Below are 23,384 nucleotides of genomic sequence, written 5' to 3' on the forward strand. Positions count from 1 at the left end.
ACTGCTACTAAAAACAATATCAATCACTTTTCACAAAGGCTATCAGCCCCCCATCCGCAGCCTATTGGATGGGGGGGACAGCCTCGGGCTTCACTCCTGGCCCTTGGGTGGCTGGGGGGGGACCCCTTGATTGAAGGGGTCCCCACTCTCCCAGGGTACCCCGGCCAGGGGTGACTAGTTGGATATTTGATGCCACGGCCGCAAGGCGCTGTATAAAAGTGACCCCCGGCTGTGGCATTATCTGTCCAGCTAGTGGAGCCCGGTGCTGGTTTAAAAAATACGGGGGACCCCTACTCTTTTTGTCCCCCGTATTTTTGGAACCACGACCAGGCGCAGAGCCCGATGCTGGTTGCTTAAATATGGGGGAACCCCTGTCCATTTTTTTCCCATATTTCTGCAACCAGGATCGGCTCAAAGAGCCCGAGGCTGGTTTGCCTTAGGAGGGGGGACCCCACGCAATTTTTTTTTTACATTTAAACTTTATTTTTTTGTTAAACAAAGTGCACAATGAAGCCCAGCACGGATCTCTCAGATCCGGCCGAGATTCATTGTATTAAAGTCGGCAGTGTTTTACAAGTCACTCACGTAAAACACTGCCAAAAAAAAACAATGACATCGACATCGGAAAACCCGAAAATGCAGAATACGGCAGCTTAGTAAATTAGTCGTAATCAATTCAAAAAGTTGCATATTTACACTTTCGATGTCATTCGTGATTGAACTTTGACCTCAAACGGGAAAACACGAATCTTAGTAAATTTACCCCAGTATTTTTGTTTTCTGGTAGAATAAATGGCAAAGTTCAAATATACATAGGCTCACCATACTATCCATTTAAACCGGGACACTCATGGATTACACAGGTTCTGTGGCTGATGAAAACCAGGTGACATGCAGGCTTGAAGTCAGCCAGCCACAGAACCTGTGTAATTCATGAACATCCTAGTTTAAAGGGATAGTACAGTAAGCATACATATATACTAGTGATGAGCACCGGAAATTTTTCGGGTTTTGTGTTTTGGTTTTGGGTTCGGTTCTGCGGCCGTGTTTTGGGTTCGAACGCGTTTTGGCAAAACCTCACCGAATTTTTTTTGTCGGATTCGGGTGTGTTTTGGATTCGGGTGTTTTTTTCAAAAAACCCTAAAAAACAGCTTAAATCATAGAATTTGGGGGTCATTTTGATCCCAAAGTATTATTAACCTCAATAACCATAATTTCCACTCATTTACAGTCTATTCTGAACACCTCACACCTCACAATATTATTTTTAGTCCTAAAATTTGCACCGAGGTCGCTGGATGGCTAAGCTAAGCGACCCAAGTGGCCGACACAAACACCTGGCCCATCTAGGAGTGGCACTGCAGTGTCACGCAGGATGGCCCTTCCAAAAAACACTCCCCAAACAGCACATGACGCAAAGAAAAAAAGAGGCGCAATGAGGTAGCTGTGTGAGTAAGCTAAGCGACCCTAGTGGCCGACACAAACACCTGGCCCATCTAGGAGTGTCACTGCAGTGTCACGCAGGATGGCCCTTCCAAAAAACACTCCCCAAACAGCACATGACGCAAAGAAAAAAAGAGGCGCAATGAGGTAGCTGTGTGAGTAAGCTAAGCGACCCTAGTGGCCGACACAAACACCTGGCCCATCTAGGAGTGGCACTGCAGTGTCACGCAGGATGGCCCTTCCAAAAAACACTCCCCAAACAGCACATGACGCAAAGAAAAAAAGAGGCGCAATGAGGTAGCTGTGTGAGTAAGCTAAGCGACCCTAGTGGCCGACACAAACACCTGGCCCATCTAGGAGTGGCACTGCAGTGTCACGCAGGATGGCCCTTCCAAAAAACACCCCCCAAACAGCACATGACGCAAAGAAAAATGAAAGAAAAAAGAGGTGCAAGATGGAATTGTCCTTGGGCCCTCCCACCCACCCTTATGTTGTATAAACAGGACATGCACACTTTAACCAACCCATCATTTCAGTGACAGGGTCTGCCACACGACTGTGACTGAAATGACGGGTTGGTTTGGACCCCCACCAAAAAAGAAGCAATTAATCTCTCCTTGCACAAACTGGCTCTACAGAGGCAAGATGTCCACCTCATCATCATCCTCCGATATATCACCGTGTACATCCCCCTCCTCACAGATTATCAATTCGTCCCCACTGGAATCCACCATCTCAGCTCCCTGTGTACTTTGTGGAGGCAATTGCTGCTGGTCAATGTCTCCACGGAGGAATTGATTATAATTCATTTTAATGAACATCATCTTCTCCACATTTTCTGGATGTAACCTCGTACGCCGATTGCTGACAAGGTGAGCGGCGGCACTAAACACTCTTTCGGAGTACACACTTGTGGGAGGGCAACTTAGGTAGAATAAAGCCAGTTTGTGCAAGGGCCTCCAAATTGCCTCTTTTTCCTGCCAGTATAAGTACGGACTGTCTGACGTGCCTACTTGGATGCGGTCACTCATATAATCCTCCACCATTCTTTCAATGGGGAGAGAATCATATGCAGTGACAGTAGACGACATGTCCGTAATCGTTGTCAGGTCCTTCAGTCCGGACCAGATGTCAGCATCAGCAGTCGCTCCAGACTGCCCTGCATCACCGCCAGCGGGTGGGCTCGGAATTCTGAGCCTTTTCCTCGCACCCCCAGTTGCGGGAGAATGTGAAGGAGGAGATGTTGACAGGTCGCGTTCCGCTTAACTTGACAATTTTGTTACCAGCAGTTCTTTGAACCCCAGCAGACTTGTGTCTGCCGGAAAGAGAGATCCAAGGTAGGTTTTAAATCTAGGATCGAGCACGGTGGCCAAAATGTAGTGCTCTGATTTCAACAGATTGACCACCCGTGAATCCTTGTTAAGCGAATTAAGGGCTCCATCCACAAGTCCCACATGCCTAGCGGAATCGCTCTGTGTTAGCTCCTCCTTCAATGTCTCCAGCTTCTTCTGCAAAAGCCTGATGAGGGGAATGACCTGACTCAGGCTGGCATTGTCTGAACTGACTTCACGTGTGGCAAGTTCAAAAGGTTGCAGAACCTTGCACAACGTTGAAATCATTCTCCACTGCGCTTGAGACAGGTGCATTCCACCTCCTATATCGTGCTCAGTTGTATAGGCTTGAATGGCCTTTTGCTGCTCCTCCAACCTCTGAAGCATATAGAGGGTTGAATTCCACCTCGTTACCACTTCTTGCTTCAGATGATGGTAGGGCAGGTTCAGGCGTTTTTGGTGGTGCTCCAGTCTTCTGTACGTGGTGCCTGTACGCCGAAAGTGTCCCGCAATTCTTCTGGCCACCGACAGCATCTCTTGCACGCCCCTCTCGTTTTTTAAATAATTCTGCACCACCAAATTCAAGGTATGTGCAAAACATGGGACGTGCTGGAATTTGCCCATATTTAATGCACACACAATATTGCTGGCGTTGTCCGATGCCACAAATCCACAGGAGAGTCCAATTGGGGTAAGCCATTCTGCGATGATCTTCCTCAGTTGCCGTAAGAGGTTTTTAGCTGTGTGCGTATTCTGGAAAGCGGTGATACAAAGCGTAGCCTGCCTAGGAAAGAGTTGGCGTTTGCGAGATGCTGCTACTGGTGCTGCCGCTGCTGTTCTTGCGGCGGGAGTCCATACATCTACCCAGTGGGCTGTCACAGTCATATAGTCCTGAGCCTTCCCTGCTCCACTTGTCCACATGTCCGTGGTTAAGTGGACATTGGGTACAACTGCATTTTTTAGGACACTGGTGAGTCTTTTTCTGAGGTCTGTGTACATTTTCGGTATCGCCTGCCTAGAGAAATGGAACCTAGATGGTATTTGGTACCGGGGACACAGTACCTCCAACAAGTCTCTAGTTGCCTCTGCAGTAATGATGGATACCGGAACCACGTTTCTCACCGCCCAGGATGCCAAGGCCTCAGTTATCCGCTTTGCAGCAGGATGACTGCTGTGATATTTCATCTTCCTCGCAAAGGACTGTTGGACAGTCAATTGCTTGGTGGAAGTAGTAAAAGTGGTCTTACGAGTACGACTTCCCCTCTGGGATGACCATCGACTCCCAGCAGCAACAACAGCAGCGCCAGCAGCAGTAGGCGTTACACGCAAGGATGCATCGGAGGAATCCCAGGCAGGAGAGGACTCGTCAGAATTGCCAGTGACATGGCCTGCAGGACTATTGGCATTCCTGGGGAAGGAGGAAATTGACACTGAGGGAGTTGGTGGGGTGGTTTGCGTGAGCTTGGTTACAAGAGGAAGGGATTTACTGGTCAGTGGACTGCTTCCGCTGTCGCCCAAAGTTTTTGAACTTGTCACTGACTTATGATGAATGCGCTGCAGGTGACGTATAAGGGAGGATGTTCCGAGGTGGTTAACGTCCTTACCCCTACTTATTACAGCTTGACAAAGGCAACACACGGCTTGACAAATGTTGTCCGCATTTCTGTTGAAATACTTCCACATCGAAGAGCTGATTTTTTTGGTATTTTCACCAGGCATGTCAATGGCCCTATTCCTCCCACGGACAACAGGTGTCTCCCCGGGTGCCTGACTTAAACAAACCACCTCACCATCAGAATCCTCCTGGTCAATTTCCTCCCCAGCGCCAGCAACACCCATATCCTCCTCATCCTGGTGTACTTCAACACTGACATCTTCAATCTGACTATCAGGAACTGGACTGCGGGTGCTCCTTCCAGCACTTGCAGGGGGCGTGCAAATGGTGGAAGGCGCATGCTCTTCACGTCCAGTGTTGGGAAGGTCAGGCATCGCAAACGACACAATTGGACTCTCCTTGTGGATTTGTGATTTCGAAGAACGCACAGTTCTTTGCTGTGCTTTTGCCAGCTTGAGTCTTTTCATTTTTCTAGCGAGAGGCTGAGTGCTTCCATCCTCATGTGAAGCTGAACCACTAGCCATGAACATAGGCCAGGGCCTCAGCCGTTCCTTGCCACTCCGTGTGGTAAATGGCATATTGGCAAGTTTACGCTTCTCCTCCGACAATTTTATTTTAGATTTTTGAGTCCTTTTTTTACTGATATTTGGTGTTTTGGATTTTACATGCTCTGTACTATGACATTGGGCATCGGCCTTGGCAGACGACGTTGCTGGCATTTCATCGTCTCGGCCATGACTAGTGGCAGCAGCTTCAGCACGAGGTGGAAGTCGATCTTGATCTTTCCCTATTTTTGGAACCTCAACATTTTTGTTCTCCATATTTTAATAGCCACAACTAAAAGGCACCTCAGGTAAACAATGGAGATGGATGGATACTAGTATACTTATGGATTGACGAGCGACTGCCGACACAGAGGTAGCTACAGCCGTGGACTACCGTACTGCGTCTGCTGCTAATATAGACTGGATGATAATGATATAAAAAATATATATATATATATCACTACTGCAGCCGGACAGGTATATATTATATAATGACGGACCTGCTGGACACTGTCAGCTCAGCACTGCAGACTCCTAAAGTAAGCTACTAGTAGTATCAAGAAGATAGAAAAAAAAAAAAAACACCACGGGTAGGTGGTATACAATTATGGATGGACTAGCGACTGCCGACACAGAGGTAGCTACAGCCGTGGACTACCGTACTGCGTCTGCTGCTAATATAGACTGGATGATAATGATATAAAAAATATATATATATATCACTACTGCAGCCGGACAGGTATATATTATATAATGACGGACCTGCTGGACACTGTCAGCAGAATGCGTTTATAGAATAAAAACACCACACGACGAGTGTTTAACTTTTTCAGGCAGACAATCACAATATACTGGTGGTCAGTGGTCACTGGTCAGTCACACTGGCACTGGCAGTGGCACTCTGGCAGCAAAAGTGTGCACTGTTAAAATATGTACTCCTGCTATAACTGCTCCCCAGTCTCCCCCACAATTAAGCTGTGTGAGCAGTGAGCACTCAGCACAGTCAGATATACAGTATTACATAGATGATGCGGCACACTGAGGCTGAGCACAGATATGGTATGTGACTGTGTCACACTGTGTATCGTTTTTTTTCAGGCAGAGAACGGATTAATTAAACTGGTGGTCACTGGTCACACTATCAGCAAGTAGTAGTGGTCACTGGTCAGTCACACTGGCACTGGCAGTGGCACTCTGGCAGCAAAAGTGTGCACTGTTAAAATATGTACTCCTGCTATAACTGCTCCCCAGTCTCCCCCACAATTAAGCTGTGTGAGCACTGAGCACTCAGCACAGTCAGATATACAGTATTACATAGATGATGCAGCACACTGAGGGCACACTGAGGCTGAGCACAGATATGGTATGTGACTGTGTCACACTGTGTATCGTTTTTTTTCAGGCAGAGAACGGATTAATTAAACTGGTGGTCACTGGTCACACTATCAGCAAGTAGTACTCCGTTCTAATATGTTCCCCAAAATTAGTAAATCAAGTGTCTCTACTCTCTACTCTCTAGTCTACTCTAAACGGAGAGGACGCCAGCCACGTCCTCTCCCTATCAATCTCAATGCACGTGTGAAAATGGCGGCGACGCGCGGCTCCTTATATAGAATCCGAGTCTCGCGATAGAATACAAGCCTCGCGAGAATCCGACAGCGGGATGATGACGTTCGGGCGCGCTCGGGTTAGCCGAGCAAGGCGGGAAGATCCGAGTCTGCCTCGGACCCGTGTAAAAAGGCTGAAGTTCGGGTGGGGTTCGGTTTCCGAGAAACTCATCTCTAATATATACATTATGTCAGTAGGGCCGAAATTAGGATTTTTCTCACCCAGGGCAACCCCTCCCCCTTTCCGGATCACCACTTATACAGCCTCATTGACCAATACACTACAGGAGTTGGGAGCTGTCTTGGAGCGCACCTCCCCCAAACATCTGTTCTGGGTCTCAGAACCTGTGTAAACTTAAGGCCCCCATACACACACAAGTCACACTCATACACACACATACATGTCATACACACACGTCACAATCATACACACACATACATGTCATACATACACACACACACTTCACACTCATACACACTCAAGCAATCACACACCCCATCTCCAGCCACCAGACCTCACAACAGCAGACAGTATCTCTATTGATAGGGTGTGCCGGCTGCTTGTACACCCCACAGAACGGACTGCAGCAGGCAGCCCCGTTCCCTCCAGGCAGCCCCAAAACTTCCTATCATAGGTTTCTAGGTGCGATGCAGGAGTAAAATCCTGGGTTGCACCATTCAGACCAGGACAATGCTTGTGAATAGCAGGGGCGCCACCCCGGGACTGTAATCCTGGTTTGTTGCCTTTCAGACATAAGCGAGTCATGGGTAGGTTGGCCAAACTCATACTTGCCTACCTGACCCTCTCCATGAGGGAGAACATGCTCTGTTCCTGGACTTTCCTGGTAATGTATGATTGCCATCAACTGTGGTGAAACACCTTTCTTATCAGTTAACTAGCTCACCACAGGTGATGGCAATCATACACTATCAGGAAAGTCCAGGAACAGAGCATTTTCTCCCTCATGGAGAGGGTCAGGTAGGCAAGTATGGCCAAACTCCTGCAAAAACCCGGGATCATTATGTCTGAAAGGGGCTTAAGACTCCTTTCCTCTATGTCCTCCTTTCCTTTAAGATCTCCTTTCCAATTAGTCTTTCCTCTAAGAGTGTTATATCTAAGGCCTCCTTTTTTCCAAGAGTGCTTTTCCACTAAATGTCTAGATGTCATTTCCTTTAAGACTTCTTTATTGTTATGCCTCCTTTCCTCTAATAACTTTATTACTCTGAGACCTAATTTCCTCCAAGAACTCTTTTCAGCTTTTAGCTCAGTGTCCTGTTTCTGTATTACAGAGGACCCATTTCCGGAGCTTGCATGAATCCGGCCCGGGCATTCGGCCCAGCAGTGGTGACAAATTACTGGGCTTATCACTGGATATATTGGGTTGGACCCATGGTCGGCGGTCTGTTAGTTGGTGGCATTATAAGGTAATACTACAATTGTAAATGCATTCTGTAAGAACAAACGTTATCATATTACAGCCTTTGCAGAGTTATGTGAATCTTGTCCACCCATAAATAGGTGCTATTAGTGAGTCACGTGGTAACTGTCACTCTTATCTCTACTGCAGGCTGCTGCTTGGAGACCCCAAAATACGTCTGTTTTTGAAATGACGCCATACACAGAGTCTTCCCTCTGGCTTCTGGGCTGATTCTGGGTCTTCTGCAGGGAGCCCTAAATCTCCAGTAACTTCAGCAGAACCTAAGACCTACACCCCAACTCATGAACTTTCCCAGTTGGCACCTAGGACCTGGAGAGTGGATTATGAAGACTGCCCTTAAGAGGAGTAGGGAAGGCTCTTAGCTACAATGTCCGGTTTTAGGACCCTGATATCACTTTGCTTTAGTCTGTAAGGATTCTAAGTTTGCCTTACTCACTGAGCCAAGCAGAGCACTCCGCAGCAATACACTGCCCACCACTCGGCACTTCAGGCTAATGCTTACAGTGGTATCAGTATCACGGCTTTTCCAAGTCAGTCAACCACTGTGTGGTTCTATTTTTTCATTACCCTCAGATGACTCAGGATTTTATGCACCTTTTTAACTCTTTATGGCCTCAGCGCTCAGCGACTCTTGCAGAAGTCATAATAGTGAAAAGGCTATCTTATTTTACAACAAGTCTTTCCCACCATAGCACAGATTTATTTTTCACACAGACAGACTTGAGTAACTCACTTCTTCCTCCTATCTCACATCGGATCCGACCACGGTGCAGTGCAATAGATGGCGACTTAGGAAGTTGTGTATTTATCATGAGCATACTATGGGGCTTAATATATAACAGAGTGGGAATGTTGCCTCAACTTGTCACAAGGAGCTCATTCTCTGTACTCCATTCACTATACCCAAAACCACCTGTTCCCTACTCTCTGCATCTCTTCTTGCTAATGAGTGGAATGTAGGGATGGTTTAGTTAACATGTCCAATAAAATGCCACTTTTATTAAATATACATTATATAGTTGTACATATAGTATAGCACAGCTGCATCTGACCATTACGGAATCCAGAGACTATTCTAGTATCCTATATACTGTACAATATAAACCTAGTACCTGTATACAAATATAAAGAGCACTCTAGTAACCTGTATACAAATATAAAGCGCACTCTAGTAACCTGTATACAAATATAAAGTGCATTCTAGTAACCTGTATACAAATATAAAGTGCACTCTATTAACCTGTATACAAATATAAAGAGCACTCTAGTGACCTGTATACAAATATAAAAAGCACTTTAGTAACCTGTATACAAATATAAAGAGCACTCTAGTAACCTGTATACAATATAGAGAGCACACTAGTAACCTGTATACAAATATAAAGAGCACTCTAGTAACCTGTATACAAATATAAAGAGCACTCTAGTAACCTGTATACAATATAGAGAGCACACTAGTAACCTGTATACAAATATAAAGAGCACTCTAGTAACCTGTATACATATATAACGAGCACTCTAGTAACCTGTACACAATATAGAGAGCACACTAGTAACCTGTATACAAATATAAAGAGAACTCTAGTAACCTGTATACAAATATAAAGAGCACTCTAGTAACCTGTATACAAATATAAAGAGCACTCTAGTAAACACTCCTGTATACAAAATAGAGAGCCTTTTGAATGGCCAATACGTGATACATAGATTATTTTAATTAAAATATATAGTTATAAAATTAATTATTAATATACAACACAAAGAACATTCTAATGATCGCTACAGAACACGCAAGGAATACTAGTGTCTACTATTCAATGCCAAACCTTTTCCGGAGGCCGCTGATCTCTGGTGGTTTTACAATGCAGGCATCCTAAATCTCTGGTGTTGTTACATTGCACACCACTTAAATGGCTGACTGCTTTACAATGCAGTCACTACCAAATCTCCGGTGGCTTTGTTATGCATACCCAAAATGTTTAGTGTTATATTCAGACCACAAGTCAGTGGTGACTTTACTATGCAGACACTAGACCTATGGTTGCGATCCAAATGACTTATCCTTTCAGCAAAGCACTCTGGAGAAGTTTGGCGGCCCTTGGATGCTGTCCATAACCAGTACGCACCTACTAACCCCTCTGATTGGTGGAACATTTCAGCCACTCATCACTGAGGAACCTTCTGACACCATGATTAGTGAAAGACCGGTGCTATCCACCAATCATGTGGTGACCCAGTGACTTCACTGTCACACAGTAACTGGTTAATGGTTGAGAATCACCTAGATGCTGCTCCCCATCCGGTCTGATTGTTTTTAGAATAAACCACATTTGGAACAGCCAGGGAACATCTTCCATTGACTTTCACCTGCCAGGTATGGCTAATAACTGTATTGGAAGTTGGGCACAAAAATTCTCAAGTGGACTGGCCCAAATTTGAGTTGCACTGGTCAAGAAATTAAATTGGGATCCGTAGTATAACAACTCCATAGGTTCAATAGCGACAAGCAAAGGTGACTGTCTTTCAAACATTTGCCAGCAGAGGGTGCCGTAGCAAAACCAAATAATCCAGGATTTAATCTGCAGCGACTGAGAATATCTGCCTACAGTACAATGAGACCTCAAACAGATTTTGTAAATTTTACAAATTGCACAAACCTGAGAATAAATTATACTTTAACTTTTTTCAATAAATTAATCTTTGTCTTTTTTTCTAGCTTTTTTCGTGCTACTGCTACAAAACCTCATCATCACAATGTATTTATTAGTTTACAATACACCATATGCTGCAGCTCTAAACTTGAGTCTCATATCAGATCAAAAAATTTCTTTCAGCCCTAATGAAACAAGACAGGACTAGGGCCACTTCTACCACAGGGATGACCATCAAATAATACTAAGATATCTATGCAGCCCGCAAAGTGGCCACATTCTTCCTGACTTCCTGATTATAGTCGTTCACTCACTCTACCCCTCTGCCTGGTGCGTACTTACACTACTGTTCAGTGATTTGCAGGGGATCAGTAGGATTTACCAACGATCGGGATGCTGGCCTTCAGTATACCTACAACAGCATCCCGATTGTCAGTATGCCGGCAGCGGGGCAAGCGCAAAGAGTCCCCTTGCGGGCTCGCTGTGCTCGCCACGCTGCGGGCTCAGTGGCTCTAGCCACTGTTAGCCTGGATTCCGGCTGTTGGCATTGTAGTATAGAAACTAAAGAGCTTGTTATATATAATCCCATCAGCGGCCGGCTACGCATCTGCTCTTCCCAGCTCATTACCTTGATGGCGAAATTGGAAAGGGGGTTAAACCGAAAATCTCTCTCATTTGGCAGTGTGAACAGCTAATGCTCTGACCTGGCTGGCAGCTGCCTGAGAATGCCACCCGCCGCTTCTAATGCCCTGTCTACCCAACAGGTCATGTCAGTGCACTGAGAAGATGAACACACACAGAGAGACACTCATAGGGCCACACACACACAGTCACAGTGTAATAGACACAAACACACACACACACACACACACACACACACACACACACACACACACACACACACACACACACACACCATACACCTACTTTCCTGGAACAGCTGGGAGGCTCCCAAAAATTAGGTGGTGCTCCTGCCCCACGGGGAAAGTAGGCAAGTCTCCATGATCCGCACGCACCCCGCCACCCACTTCCCAAGTAAAGTGGGTGGACCTAGTGGCATTTGAGCCCCCTCTGTACAATGCCAGTAATCTCGGCATTGCATAGTGGGGGCGTGGCTACGATGACGCTCCCACTCCTATCCTCCCACTATGCCTAGCCCTGCCTCCCACATCTCTCGTTGCTGTGCTGACCTGGAAAGTTGGCAACTATGAGATGAATTTACAGAAACACAAACACACACACACATTCCCAAACATGATCCTCAAGGCACCCTTTCTGTCCAGGTTTGAAAGGTATCCATGCTAAAGCATAGGTGACTTAATTAGTGCCGCAGTCAGTTTGATTATACCATATGTGCCCAAATATGGCTATCCTTAAAACCTGGTCTGTTTAGGGATGGCCATCGGTAAACTATCCATTGATGGTAGGAGCTTAGGAGTCAAAATTCCAGAGCTAATTGCAATAATGACAAGGGATAACCTGGATTTTGTGGCAATTACAGAGTCATGGTGCAATGAGAATCATGACTGGGCCATAGCTATACCAGGATACAATTTATTTAGGAAGGATAGAATAGGAAGAATAGGAGTAGGGGTAGCAATATATGTGAAAAAAAGCATAAATGCTACTTTAATACAAAATATTGAAGACAAAACTGAGGCTATTTGGGTCACCATCGAAACCGGGGAGAAGGACATTATTCGCATTGGGGTGATCTATAGACCACCAGGCCAGGGGCAGGATTTGGACAGGAACCTTTTGTTGGACATCACTAAAATGACTTTAAAGGGAGAAGTCATAATCATGGGAGACTTTAATTTACCTGATGTAAATTGAGAGGGGTCTTTTGCAAGTTCAGCTACAAGTGGCAAATTTCTACATTCCTTACAGGGAGCATCTTTCAAGCAATTGGTGAGGGAGCCCACTCGCAAAGACTCAATATTAGATTTAATTCTTACAAATGGTGATAGGGTATCCGACATATATGTGGGTGAGCACCTGGGATCCAGTGATCATCAAGCAGTGTGGTTTAGTATAAAGACAGGATCCAACTCCTGTCACACAAAAACAAAGGTGTTGGATTTTAGAAATGCTGACTCTGCAAAAATGGGGAGATGTTTAAGTAATTCATTGGTGGACTGGAGGAACTTGGAAGGAGTGCAGGAGAGGTGGGAAAAACTGAAAAGTGCAATACTAAGTGCAACAGACCTTTGTATCAAAGGGGTTAGGAAAAGCACCAGGAAAAGGAAGCCAGTGTGGTTCACAAAAGAAGTATCAACTAGTGTGAAAGCAAAAAAGATGGCTTTTAGGAAATACAAACAGACTCAAAATAATAACGACAAAGAGGTGTATCTTGACAGACGGAAGGATGCTAAGAAAGTGATCAGACGTGCAAAGGCAGAAGCTGAGGATAAAATGGCCCAGTCAGTAGATAAAGGAGGCAAAACTTTTTTTTAAGTATATAAGTGAAAGGAGAAAATCAAATGGAGGATTAATAAGACTTAAGACAGAGAGTGAGCATTTGGTGGAGGGAGACAAGGCAATAGCAGATCACCTAAATAATTATTTTTGCTCAGTATTTACTACAGAAGAAGGGATGGGGCCACAGTTAAGTTGCAAGGACATTCATAAAAATAAGGCAGATGAAAGTACATTTACAGAGGAGAAGGTCCTAACAGAACTTTCACAACTAAAAGTGGATAAATCAATGGGACCAGATGGGATACACCCAAGGATACTCAAAGAGCTAAAAGATGTGCTGGTTAAACCTTTAACAGAATTATTTAACCAGTCACTAAATACAGGTGCTATTCCAGAGGACTGGAAAAGAGCAAATGTAGTTCCACTGCACAAAAGTGGAAGCAAGGAAGAAGCAAGTAACTATAGACAAGTAAGCCTTATATCAGTAGTAGGGAAAGTAATGGAAAAACTATTAAAAGAAAGAGTTGTGGAATATCTTAAATCAAACAACTTACAGGATTCAAAACAGCATGGATTTACTGGTGGGAGATCATGCCAAACAAATCTTATTGGCTTTTTTGACTCTGTGATGAAAGTAATAGATCAAGGGGGAGCTGTAGATGTAGCATATCTAGACTTTAGTAAGGCATTTGACACTGTCCCACATCGCAGACTGCTAAATAAACTTGAAAATGTGGGGGTGGATTATAAAACCGTTAAATGGATAAGAACCTGGTTGCAGGATAGGAAACAGACAGTTGTAGTTAATGGAGTGCAATCTATGGAGGGAAATGTTACCAGTGGGGTACCCCAGGGATCTGTACTTGGTCCAGTTCTCTTTAATATCTTTGTTGGTGACATTGCAGATGGTATTGAAGGGAAGGTATGCCTTTTTGCAGAGATACAAAGATATGCAACAGGGTAGACACACCGGGAGGGGTAAAACAAATGATTGATGACCTAGGTAGACTTGAGAAATGGTCAAGAACGTGGCAACTACAGTTTAATGCTAAAAAATGCAAAATCATGCACTTGGGCCTCAAAAACCCAAAGGCTAAATATAGTATCAAGGGTACTATAATGGAAACTACTGAGGAGGAAAGGGATTTAGGAGTCACGATTTCAAGTGACTTGAAGACAGGAAAGCAATGCAACAAAGCAATGAGAAAGGCAAGTCAGATGCTTGGTTGCATAGGGAGAGGAATCAGTAGCAGGAAAAAAGAAGTGATAATGCCACTAGGTCATTGTTTCGGCCCCATCTGGAATACTGTGTCCAGTTCTGGAGACCATATCTCCAGAAGGATATAAATACATTAGAGAGTGTACAAAGAAGGGCAACTAAAATGGTGCATGGCCTACATCACAAACTTACCCGGAAAGGCTAAAAGTCTTAACATGTATAGTATGGAAGAGAGAAGGGAAAGGGGGGACATGATAGAAACTTTCAAATATATCAAGGTTCTTAACAAAGTTCAGGAGGGAAACATTCTTCAAAGGAAGAGAAGTATTAGAACTCGAGGACATACACTGAGACTTGAGGGGGAAGGGGGGGGTTTCAGGGGAAATTTAAGGAAAAATTACTTCACAGAAAGGGTAGTGGATAAGTGGAATAGCCTCCCATCAGAGGTAGTAGAGGCTAAGACTGTAGAGCAATTTAAACATGCTTGGGATAGACATATGAATATCCTTACAAAGAATTAAGGTTCAAAAAGGGTTGAGATTACCTAAAGGATAAAAAAAAGGGGCAGACTAGATGGGCCAAGTGGTTCTTATCTGCCATCAAATTCTATGTTTCTATGGTACCATTGATGGATAACCAGGGGCGCCAGAATGATTTCACGCTGGGGGGGGGTTTAATTTAATTTTGGCGCCCCTGCTGTGGTGTCGGTCCCCTCACCTTCAAACCCCCTCTCCCACTGCTGTGGTGCCGATCTCCTCTCCTTCAACCCCCCCCATATCAGTGTGGGGGAGCGCTTACCTCTGCATCCCCGTGGGCGGCTTCCAAAGTAGTGTGCTGCCACAGGCAAGGTGCGGTGTCTCCTCTTCTGTACTACCCGGCTGTCTCTTCACTGGTGATGCATTACTGGGAGAAGGCGTGGCATTCCGGGGCCACAGCCACGCCTCCTCCCAGTAATACATCACCAGTTAAGAGACAACCAGCTAGTACAGAAGGGGCACCACACCCTGCCTGCGGCAGCACACTACTTTTTACAGTTGAAGCCGCTTACAGGGATTCAGAAGTAAGCGCCCCCTGCACCAGCGCCTGCGCCTCCATCATGTTTGGTGAGGTCAAGCTGCCCCCCCCCCCCCCCCCCCCGTTCCAACGTCTATGTGGATAACCTTGATGGTGTAAAACCATCTGTAATGGAGCCATCAATGGTTTTACCCATCAATGGTCACCCCCTGCATTACTGTTAACTGTAATGCGGGCTAATCAGAGCCCAGGGGCGTGGCTTTGTTGGTGTCCGGGGGCGAGGCTAAGCTCTGTGCCCTGACACTATGAGGCGGAAAAAAATAATCAGTAGCACTAAACCATTGATGGTGGGAAACCATCTGGTTCTCCCCCATCGATGGTAAAAGTATTCAACATCTGTCATATATCATTGATGAATTTGAATCATCGATGGTCGATGGCTATCCTTAGGTCTGCTAGGGTGCTTTGAGGGCTGCGTTTGGGAATCACTACACAGACAGACAGACCTGCACAGGGTCACACAGGCAGACAATACTTGTGCTGTTGTGCAGTGCAGTTAACTTGTCTTCCTCCCCTGCCTTTGCCTCTGGCTGACTGCAGCCTTCCTTCCATAATGCAGCCGGCACATTACTCTAAGTGCCATATACAGCCGGAGTACATTTTCTGAATACAGACACTCATAAAAAAATCCAATTCTATCAAATATGAGAAGGAAAGCAATCCGGCTAATGTGTTTTCTGAACGGTGAGTAAAGTGTTGACAAGATGCTCTGCAGATAGAGGAGTGACTGGTGCACAGCATGGAATATGAGGGATGCTGGATTAATATACAGTACCCAGGAGAGGTCCTACACTATCACTATTCTAATCAGCTCACATATTTTAAATAAATGAGAGAAACTCATCATTGAAGGGATGACTCCTATTTCTTCCCATACCCCCATACCCAGCTGGGTATCCGTTCAGATGGTCGACAATGTTAAGGTCGACACTCATTGATATGATCGACATGGACAAATTGTCGACACATGAAAGGTCGACACATGAAAAGGTCGCCATGGCTTTTTCTTTTTTTTTTACTTTTTCATACTTTACCATCCACGTGGACTACGATTGGGACTAGTCATCAGTGCCGAGCGCAGCGGCAGCAGAGCGAAGCACCTTGCCCGCAGCATGACGAGCGAAGCGAGCCATGCAAGGGGCGCGGTGCACTAATTGGGGTTCCTGGTCATGTTACGTAAAAAATGACACCAAAAACAGTTTGAAAAACCATGTCGACCTTTTCATGTGTCGACCATTTGTCAATGTCAATGTCGACCAATAGTGGCTGACCTAATGACTGTCGACCATTCATAACGGAACCACCCAGCTGCCAGATCCTGCTGGTCTCATACCTCCTGGAGAACTATGAATGGTTACAGACAAGAGTATCAAGAAAGCTGAATGGCCTATCGTTAACGTGGAGTGAATTAAGTAATGACATTAGGAAAACACCTTTAAGCCGTGTACTTATGGCACTGTAGTGCTTATGTTATTACTTACGGCACCGCCTGTGGTAAGCGGAGTATAAGCTTTCATTGCTGAATGTAGTTCTGACCGGATGTTAATTAGGACTAATTGTCCTCTATTAAGAGTATACACAGAACACTGTAATTGATGTTAACCACAAGAAAATGTTCTAAAGATGACTGAAAGTCAGATTTTCCGGTTATTTATTGAAAGCTAATTCCATTTCCGACCAAATATTCCCCTCATCCCTCAGGAATGGGTGGGAACTGTGTATGGCTCGAATGTTGATTTTATAATAATATATGTATTTCCCAGCTCTATGTAAATAATATAGATTTACTATATAACGTAGGAGACAGCAAGATACATAAATGATAACAGACAAGGAATAGCAGTGACTGAAAGGGGTAACTTGAGAGAAAGTGGCAGTTCTACAGGTGTAACTGGTGGGGTGATGTAGCCTGGTAGCTGAGGGGTGCACAAGGACCAGTCCTCTGCGAGGCACTATGTAGCAATCACCTTTGCTTCTGCAGGGCCCTCGTGCCTCCACAAATGGATGTGCTGCATCTTCGGGACGCTGTGTGTGCAAGATGATTTTGTGTGGTGGCTCTAATATTAACAGAACTCTGGTGTGGAGGAAGGTGGCTCTTCTGGCCTGGCAAGGATCCGGTATGATATTTCGGCGTCGGTCTCCTGAACTCCGGGATCCTGACAGCCGGCATTTTAACTGCATCCCCCTCCTAGAACCATCTGCGGGCCCCTGGAAAGCCTAGTTATGGCGACCAGAAGTATCTAGTTATTATTACTAAAACTAATAGGAGGAAAGCTACAAACACCCTAGGGCCACAGCCCTTGAGTTAGTGCCACAGCTCTTGGGTTAGTGCCAAATGGAAGCCATAGTAAGCTGAGTTTTAAAATTGGGGAACCACTGGCATTGTACGCAAGTTGCAACTGATTTTACTCAAGATTTATCCCTCCATATATATTGAGCCATACACTGATCGATAATTGTTCCAAACCCGCTGATTTGCAACCATTCTGAATAATTATCATCAAGTGAATGCACATCAAAAGTAAAAAAATGTGATGTTTGATTGTTCAGACCATCGTTCTGCTGTTTTCATTCTATGCGCTCACCTTTGTGCAGATGCATCGCTCAGTATATGGAGCCATTGCAAAAGTGTTAAAATCGGACCCTTGTTTTGACCACCTGTTAAATCTTTCAGCGCATGCCAGCTTTAGGTGAGTGCAAAAAATCAGTTTGTATTTCTGACATGTGGTTACGCCCTTATTGCATTCCACTTTTAATTTATTAGTTGTGGAGAGCATATTATGTAACTATCTACTGTCAGTGGCGTAACTCCCCCAAGCCAAAACATTCTCTGGCGCCCCCCACCCATAATTGCCACTAGTAAAGTGACAAATCTGCGTGCGCCTTCAGCGTGCGCTGCAAAAAAGGGGATGTAGCCTTGCTGAAATGGGTGTGGTTTGCATAAAGGGGCGTGGCATTGCAGGAAAAGGCTAGCTTATACCCCAGTTTTGCAACCTGCACGCCCAGACATTGGCCACCACAGGAAAAAAATAATCCTGATTCATGCCCCTTACATTATTTGTCATTTTTCCTCCTTATAGTAATGCCCAGTATACATTATGCCACATACTGCAATGGTCCTTAGACATTATACCACACAATAATGCCCATTACACAATATGACACACACCGTAATAGCCCTGACACATTATGCCACACACCGTAATGCCTGTGACACATTATGCCATGCATCGCAATGCCCGTTATACATTATGCTACCCACTGCAATACCCCTGATACATTATAGCACATATAATACCTGTGATACAGTACACCACACACTGTCATGCCTGTGACACATTATGACACACACCGCAATGCCCATTATACATTATGCCACACACTGCAATACCCCTGAGACATTATACCACGTACCACAATGCCTGTGATATAGTATACCACACACCGTAATGTCTGTGAGTCCGGGAAGGAGCAGGAAGGCACAATGCGCGCCTCTCTTGTGTCCGTCCTGTGTCTCCGGCGGCGTGTCTGTCAAATGAAGTGCTGGTTCGTAAGCCAGTCAGAGCTCGCAGACCAGCAGCTGCGGCTCCTGATTGGCTGCCGGTCAGCGAGCTCTGACTGGCTCACGAACCGGCACTTCATTCGACAGACACGCCCCCGCCGTAGACCCAGGAGGGTCACAGGAGAGGCGCGCGCTGTACCCTCCGGCTCCTTCCTGAACTCACAGCAGCAATCAGTGGCGGCACCCCCACAGCCCTGCGCCTCCAAGCCTCTGCAGTGGCTGTGGGGGTGGTAGTTACGCCACTGTCTACTGTAGCCATTAGCTGGCAATAATGAGCCTGATGAATTGAGTCTCTGTGAGTAAGCAACCATATACTAAAATGGAATTCTGCCCCCTAGTGGCCAAAAATATATATGAGAGAAAACCTGCTATAGTAAGGGCGTACTACATAAAAAAATACTAAAGAAACTTTTAACACTCCTTTAGGCTACAGTATTATATACTATTTTCATTGGACTTTGCCATAAAAATGGGTAGAGACTGCGTTAACTCAGGGGTTTCCTAAAGGGTAAGGGTCTTCCTATCCCCTTCGCCATACCGTCCAACATGACCCTCTCCAGGAAGGACAGAACACTCTGTTCCTGGACTTCCATCTTCCTTTAGAGACCTAAATGTGATCATGCAACATTTCAGCTTAGTTGTTTTCTGAACGTTAAAAAAAACAACCCTTTCATTATTCTCAGTTTCAAATTAGTTCTTTTTTCCTGTCCAGAAATAACTTGTATTCCTTGGGATCAGCAATTTAATTGGCAGTCCCGTTAAAACCGCAGGCAAGACTAATTGTCCCCACCTAAACTTGTATAATGCTATTAAATGGCAACACTGGGCAAAAGAAACTGATCAACAAAACAAATATGTGTAGAACAGTTCACCGGAAACAGTTTGCAAACAAACGATGGCTGTTATGAGATTACAATTAAGGATGGATCTGAAGCCAACAGCATTTGCATAATTTGTTTTACACTCTTTCATGCTCCAGTACTTCCTGTCTCAATGCGGATGTAGCCTTCGAATCTCCTGACTGACCAGGGGGGTCATTCCGACCTGATTGCATGCTACTGTTGTTCGCTGCGCAGTGATCAGGTCACTACTGCGCATGCGTATGCACCGCAATGCACAGGCGCGTCGTACGGGTATAAAGTTGATCGTTGCTGTGTGATGGATTTAACGAAGAATCCATTCGCACAGCCGATCGCAAGGAGATTGACAGGAAGAGGCCGTTTGTGGGTGTCAACTAACCGTTTTCTGGGAGTGTTTGGAAAAACGCAGGAGTGTCCAAGCATTTGCAGGGAGGGTGTCTGACGTCAATTCCGGGACCGGACAGGCTGAAGTGATTGCAAGGGCCGAGTAAGTTCTGAGCTACTCAGAAACTGCACAAACTATTTTTGTACCGCTCGGCTGCACATGTGATCGCACACTTGCACAGCAAATATACACTCCCCAGTGGGCGGCGACTATGCGTTTGCACGGCTGCAAAAAGTAGCTAGCGAGCGATCAACTCGGAATGACTCCCCAGGTCTGTGCTGTGAATGTGGCCACCGCCTTGTAGAATACTGCCCTCTACTGGCATCTCCGTATTCTCTAGCACCTGCACACAAGAAATATTTGGAGGCCAGTGTCAGACTGGGGATGAAGGGACCACCGGGGAAATACAGTGGTTTGGGTACCTGCTTACGGGTGTGATCAACCTCCAGAGAGGCATTAACCATTAAAGAGTGCATTGTCTGGGCCCCTTACTTCATATATAAAATGTATACTGCTAGTCCATGCATGATAATATACCAGAGCAATAACAGAAAAATTCTAGCAAATACACCATAGTCCTCTGCAGTATAATGTAACATACTGTGTGCATATCTATCTATCTATCTATCTATCTATCTATCTATGTCACGTGCGGTGAGGTCAGAGGCTGGGGAGGCACACATGGGGGTGGGTCTGGGTGCTGGGAGTTTGTGACCCAGGGCCGTCTTTTCATATGGGCTCAATGGGCACTTGCCCAAGGGCCCCAGGAGTATAAGGGCCGATAGCTGAGGGTCTCCTCTTTCCAGGGGTACCAGATTTTTGAAAATCGGGCCAGGGGAACCAGAGATATCCAACTTCAAAGAAGTGGTCACCATCCAAAGAAGTGGTCTGAAGATCGACAGTGTCTAGGTCGACAATGTTTAGGTCGACCACTATAGGTCGACAGTCACTAGGTCGACATGGATGGAAGGTCGACAGGGTTTCTAGGTCGACATGTGCTAGGTCGACAGGTCTAAAGGTCGACATTAGTTTTTCACATTTTTTTATTTTTTTTATTTTTTCATACTTAACGATCCATGTGGACTACAATTGGAACGGTAAAGTGTGCCGAGCAAAGCGGTAGCGGAGCGAAGGCACCATGCCCGAAGCATGGCGAGCGAAGCGAGCCATGCGAGGGGACGCGGTGCACTAATTTGGGGTCCCGGTCACTTTACGAAGAAAACAACACACACAAAAAAAAAATCCTCATGTCGACCTTTAGACTTGTCGACCTAGCACATGTCGACCTAGAAACCCTGTCGACCTTCCATCCATGTCGACCTAGTGACTGTCGACCTATAGTGGTCGACCTAAACATTGTCGACCTAGACACTGTCGATAAAACGAACCACACCCGTTTGACTTATAGTTTTTATGAAGGTATAATCCAAAAAACTGGGACTCTCCCCTTTTGGTGAACACTGGCAGTTTGTTTCTACTATGCCGAGAACCAGAGATATCAGCCTTCTAGCAGCTGGTCCCTGCTCTATCTCTGCACGCCTAATATGCAGTTTTATATTTTCGTTGGTGGATTTTGCTGGCTCCCGAACTCTGATCCCCAAGTCCCTGGTACCTCCTGATAGGTGGGACTTTCTGGTGTTTTTGTCCCATTCAAAGCTAAGAAATCTCTTTCCAGGAACTGGAGATATCTGCAGTCAAGCAAGCTGCCCTCCCACCGGAAAATGGTGAATATTAAGCCCACTCCACTATCCACCCCTCCCCTGCGTATTAAAAAACCCCTACCACCCTGGTAGTCATGTACCAGGGCCCCCTTCATTCAGCCCAATGCCTCCTTATACAGTTTAGTGTTCCCTTCACTGCATCTGTGCAGTAAAGGATTAATTAGCAGAAATTACTGCTCCAGGTCCTACATGCTGAGCTGAAGATAGAACACCCCCTACCGCCCATGGGACATCAAAGCTGCTGCTAACAGCACGCCCAACCCCTACTGCTAAAGGATAGGTAGGGGCCCCAGTGCATTGCTGTGCCCAGGGGCCCACACTGCTGTTAAGACGGCCCTGCTGTGACCCCCTATTCAACATAACACACATAGTCCTGTCCCCACACTCACTACAGATGCCAAGATCCCCCTCTCCCTCCTCCCCTGCCACGCTGCTCAGCTCCAGTGTCTATTATGTTCCTGCACTTCTTGGATTGGTCACATGACCAATCCGAGCGGCTCATCAGAGCTCACACACGCCCCCACACTGAGGCAAGCCTTCCATTTCTCGTTTCTAAGCAGCATGATTGGCTGCTGTGTAGCCCCGCCCTGCTGTACAGGCAGGCTCTGACAGTGTGTGAGATGAGGCTCATCTCTGTCTCTCCCTGCAATCACGGAGCCCTGCAGCTGTGGACAGTTTTATCTATAAAATGCTGCAATAATACAAAGAATGTGCTTAAGAAGTTATACGCATCTTCTTTGTGTTATTCCAATAATTTTTATAGTCAAAACTGTAAAATATGACAGGGAGCATGACAGGTGAGGCTCTGCCTCCCCTGACTGCACTTTCCTTATATATATATAATTCAAGTGCACAGTCTGGAACCTGCATCCTAGCGGAGAGTGATGGGCTTTCAGCAAGTGGAGCCCACTGGGGGTTTCAACTGTACCCCTGTGGATCAGTCCGACCCTGCTGGAGACTTTGGGGCCTATTTATTATTAAGATTTTACGCCAATAAATTACAATTCATATTGTTTTATTCATCTCTGATTTACTGGAGATTTAAGAATGCTTGCTTTCAGAGACGGGATTCCCAAAAGAGGAAGCTTTCTAGAGCTTAGTCCTGATAGGATCACTATCTCTGGATGGCATTACCCTTTATTAGCCTAGGGGCTACTATTTTGCAGACGCCGCCGAGAGAAGGTTCATCTGCAACTTTCCTGAGCGATGGTCACTCTACATGGGTGGTCAGCAAACCGTGCATGCACAGAATGGCCCCAGCTCCCCATATACTGTAGAAGGGAACTGAAACCTAATAATAAAAAAGAAAGAAAGAAATAATAATAATAGAGGTTTAATAGATCCAAAGATATCTCCCTAGCAATTCTGTAGCCCATATGCTACAATGGTGAACACCATCTGATGATGATGTTAGCTAACGGGGCAGCTAACGGGGCGAAGCACCTGAAAACTAAGAACTTGGAGCTTGATAAACTGGGTGAGACTGCAGACCCATACCATCCAACATTACA

At 45.6% G+C, this 23,384-nt stretch overlaps 1 protein-coding gene across 1 annotated transcript in view; it reads left to right on the top strand.

Moving 5' to 3' along the window:
• AQP8 (aquaporin 8) overlaps positions 1-23,384 on the top strand; it is a 67,583-nt gene that overhangs the window by 14,363 nt on the left and 29,836 nt on the right. Inside the window, exon 4 of the mRNA XM_063932815.1 lies at positions 7,832-7,966. Coding sequence (XP_063788885.1) covers positions 7,832-7,966 — 135 coding nt within the window. The remainder of the gene's footprint in view (positions 1-7,831; positions 7,967-23,384) is intronic.

The sequence above is a fragment of the Pseudophryne corroboree genome, chromosome 7 (assembly GCF_028390025.1).
Source record: "Pseudophryne corroboree isolate aPseCor3 chromosome 7, aPseCor3.hap2, whole genome shotgun sequence".
NCBI classification, from domain to species: domain Eukaryota; kingdom Metazoa; phylum Chordata; class Amphibia; order Anura; family Myobatrachidae; genus Pseudophryne; species Pseudophryne corroboree.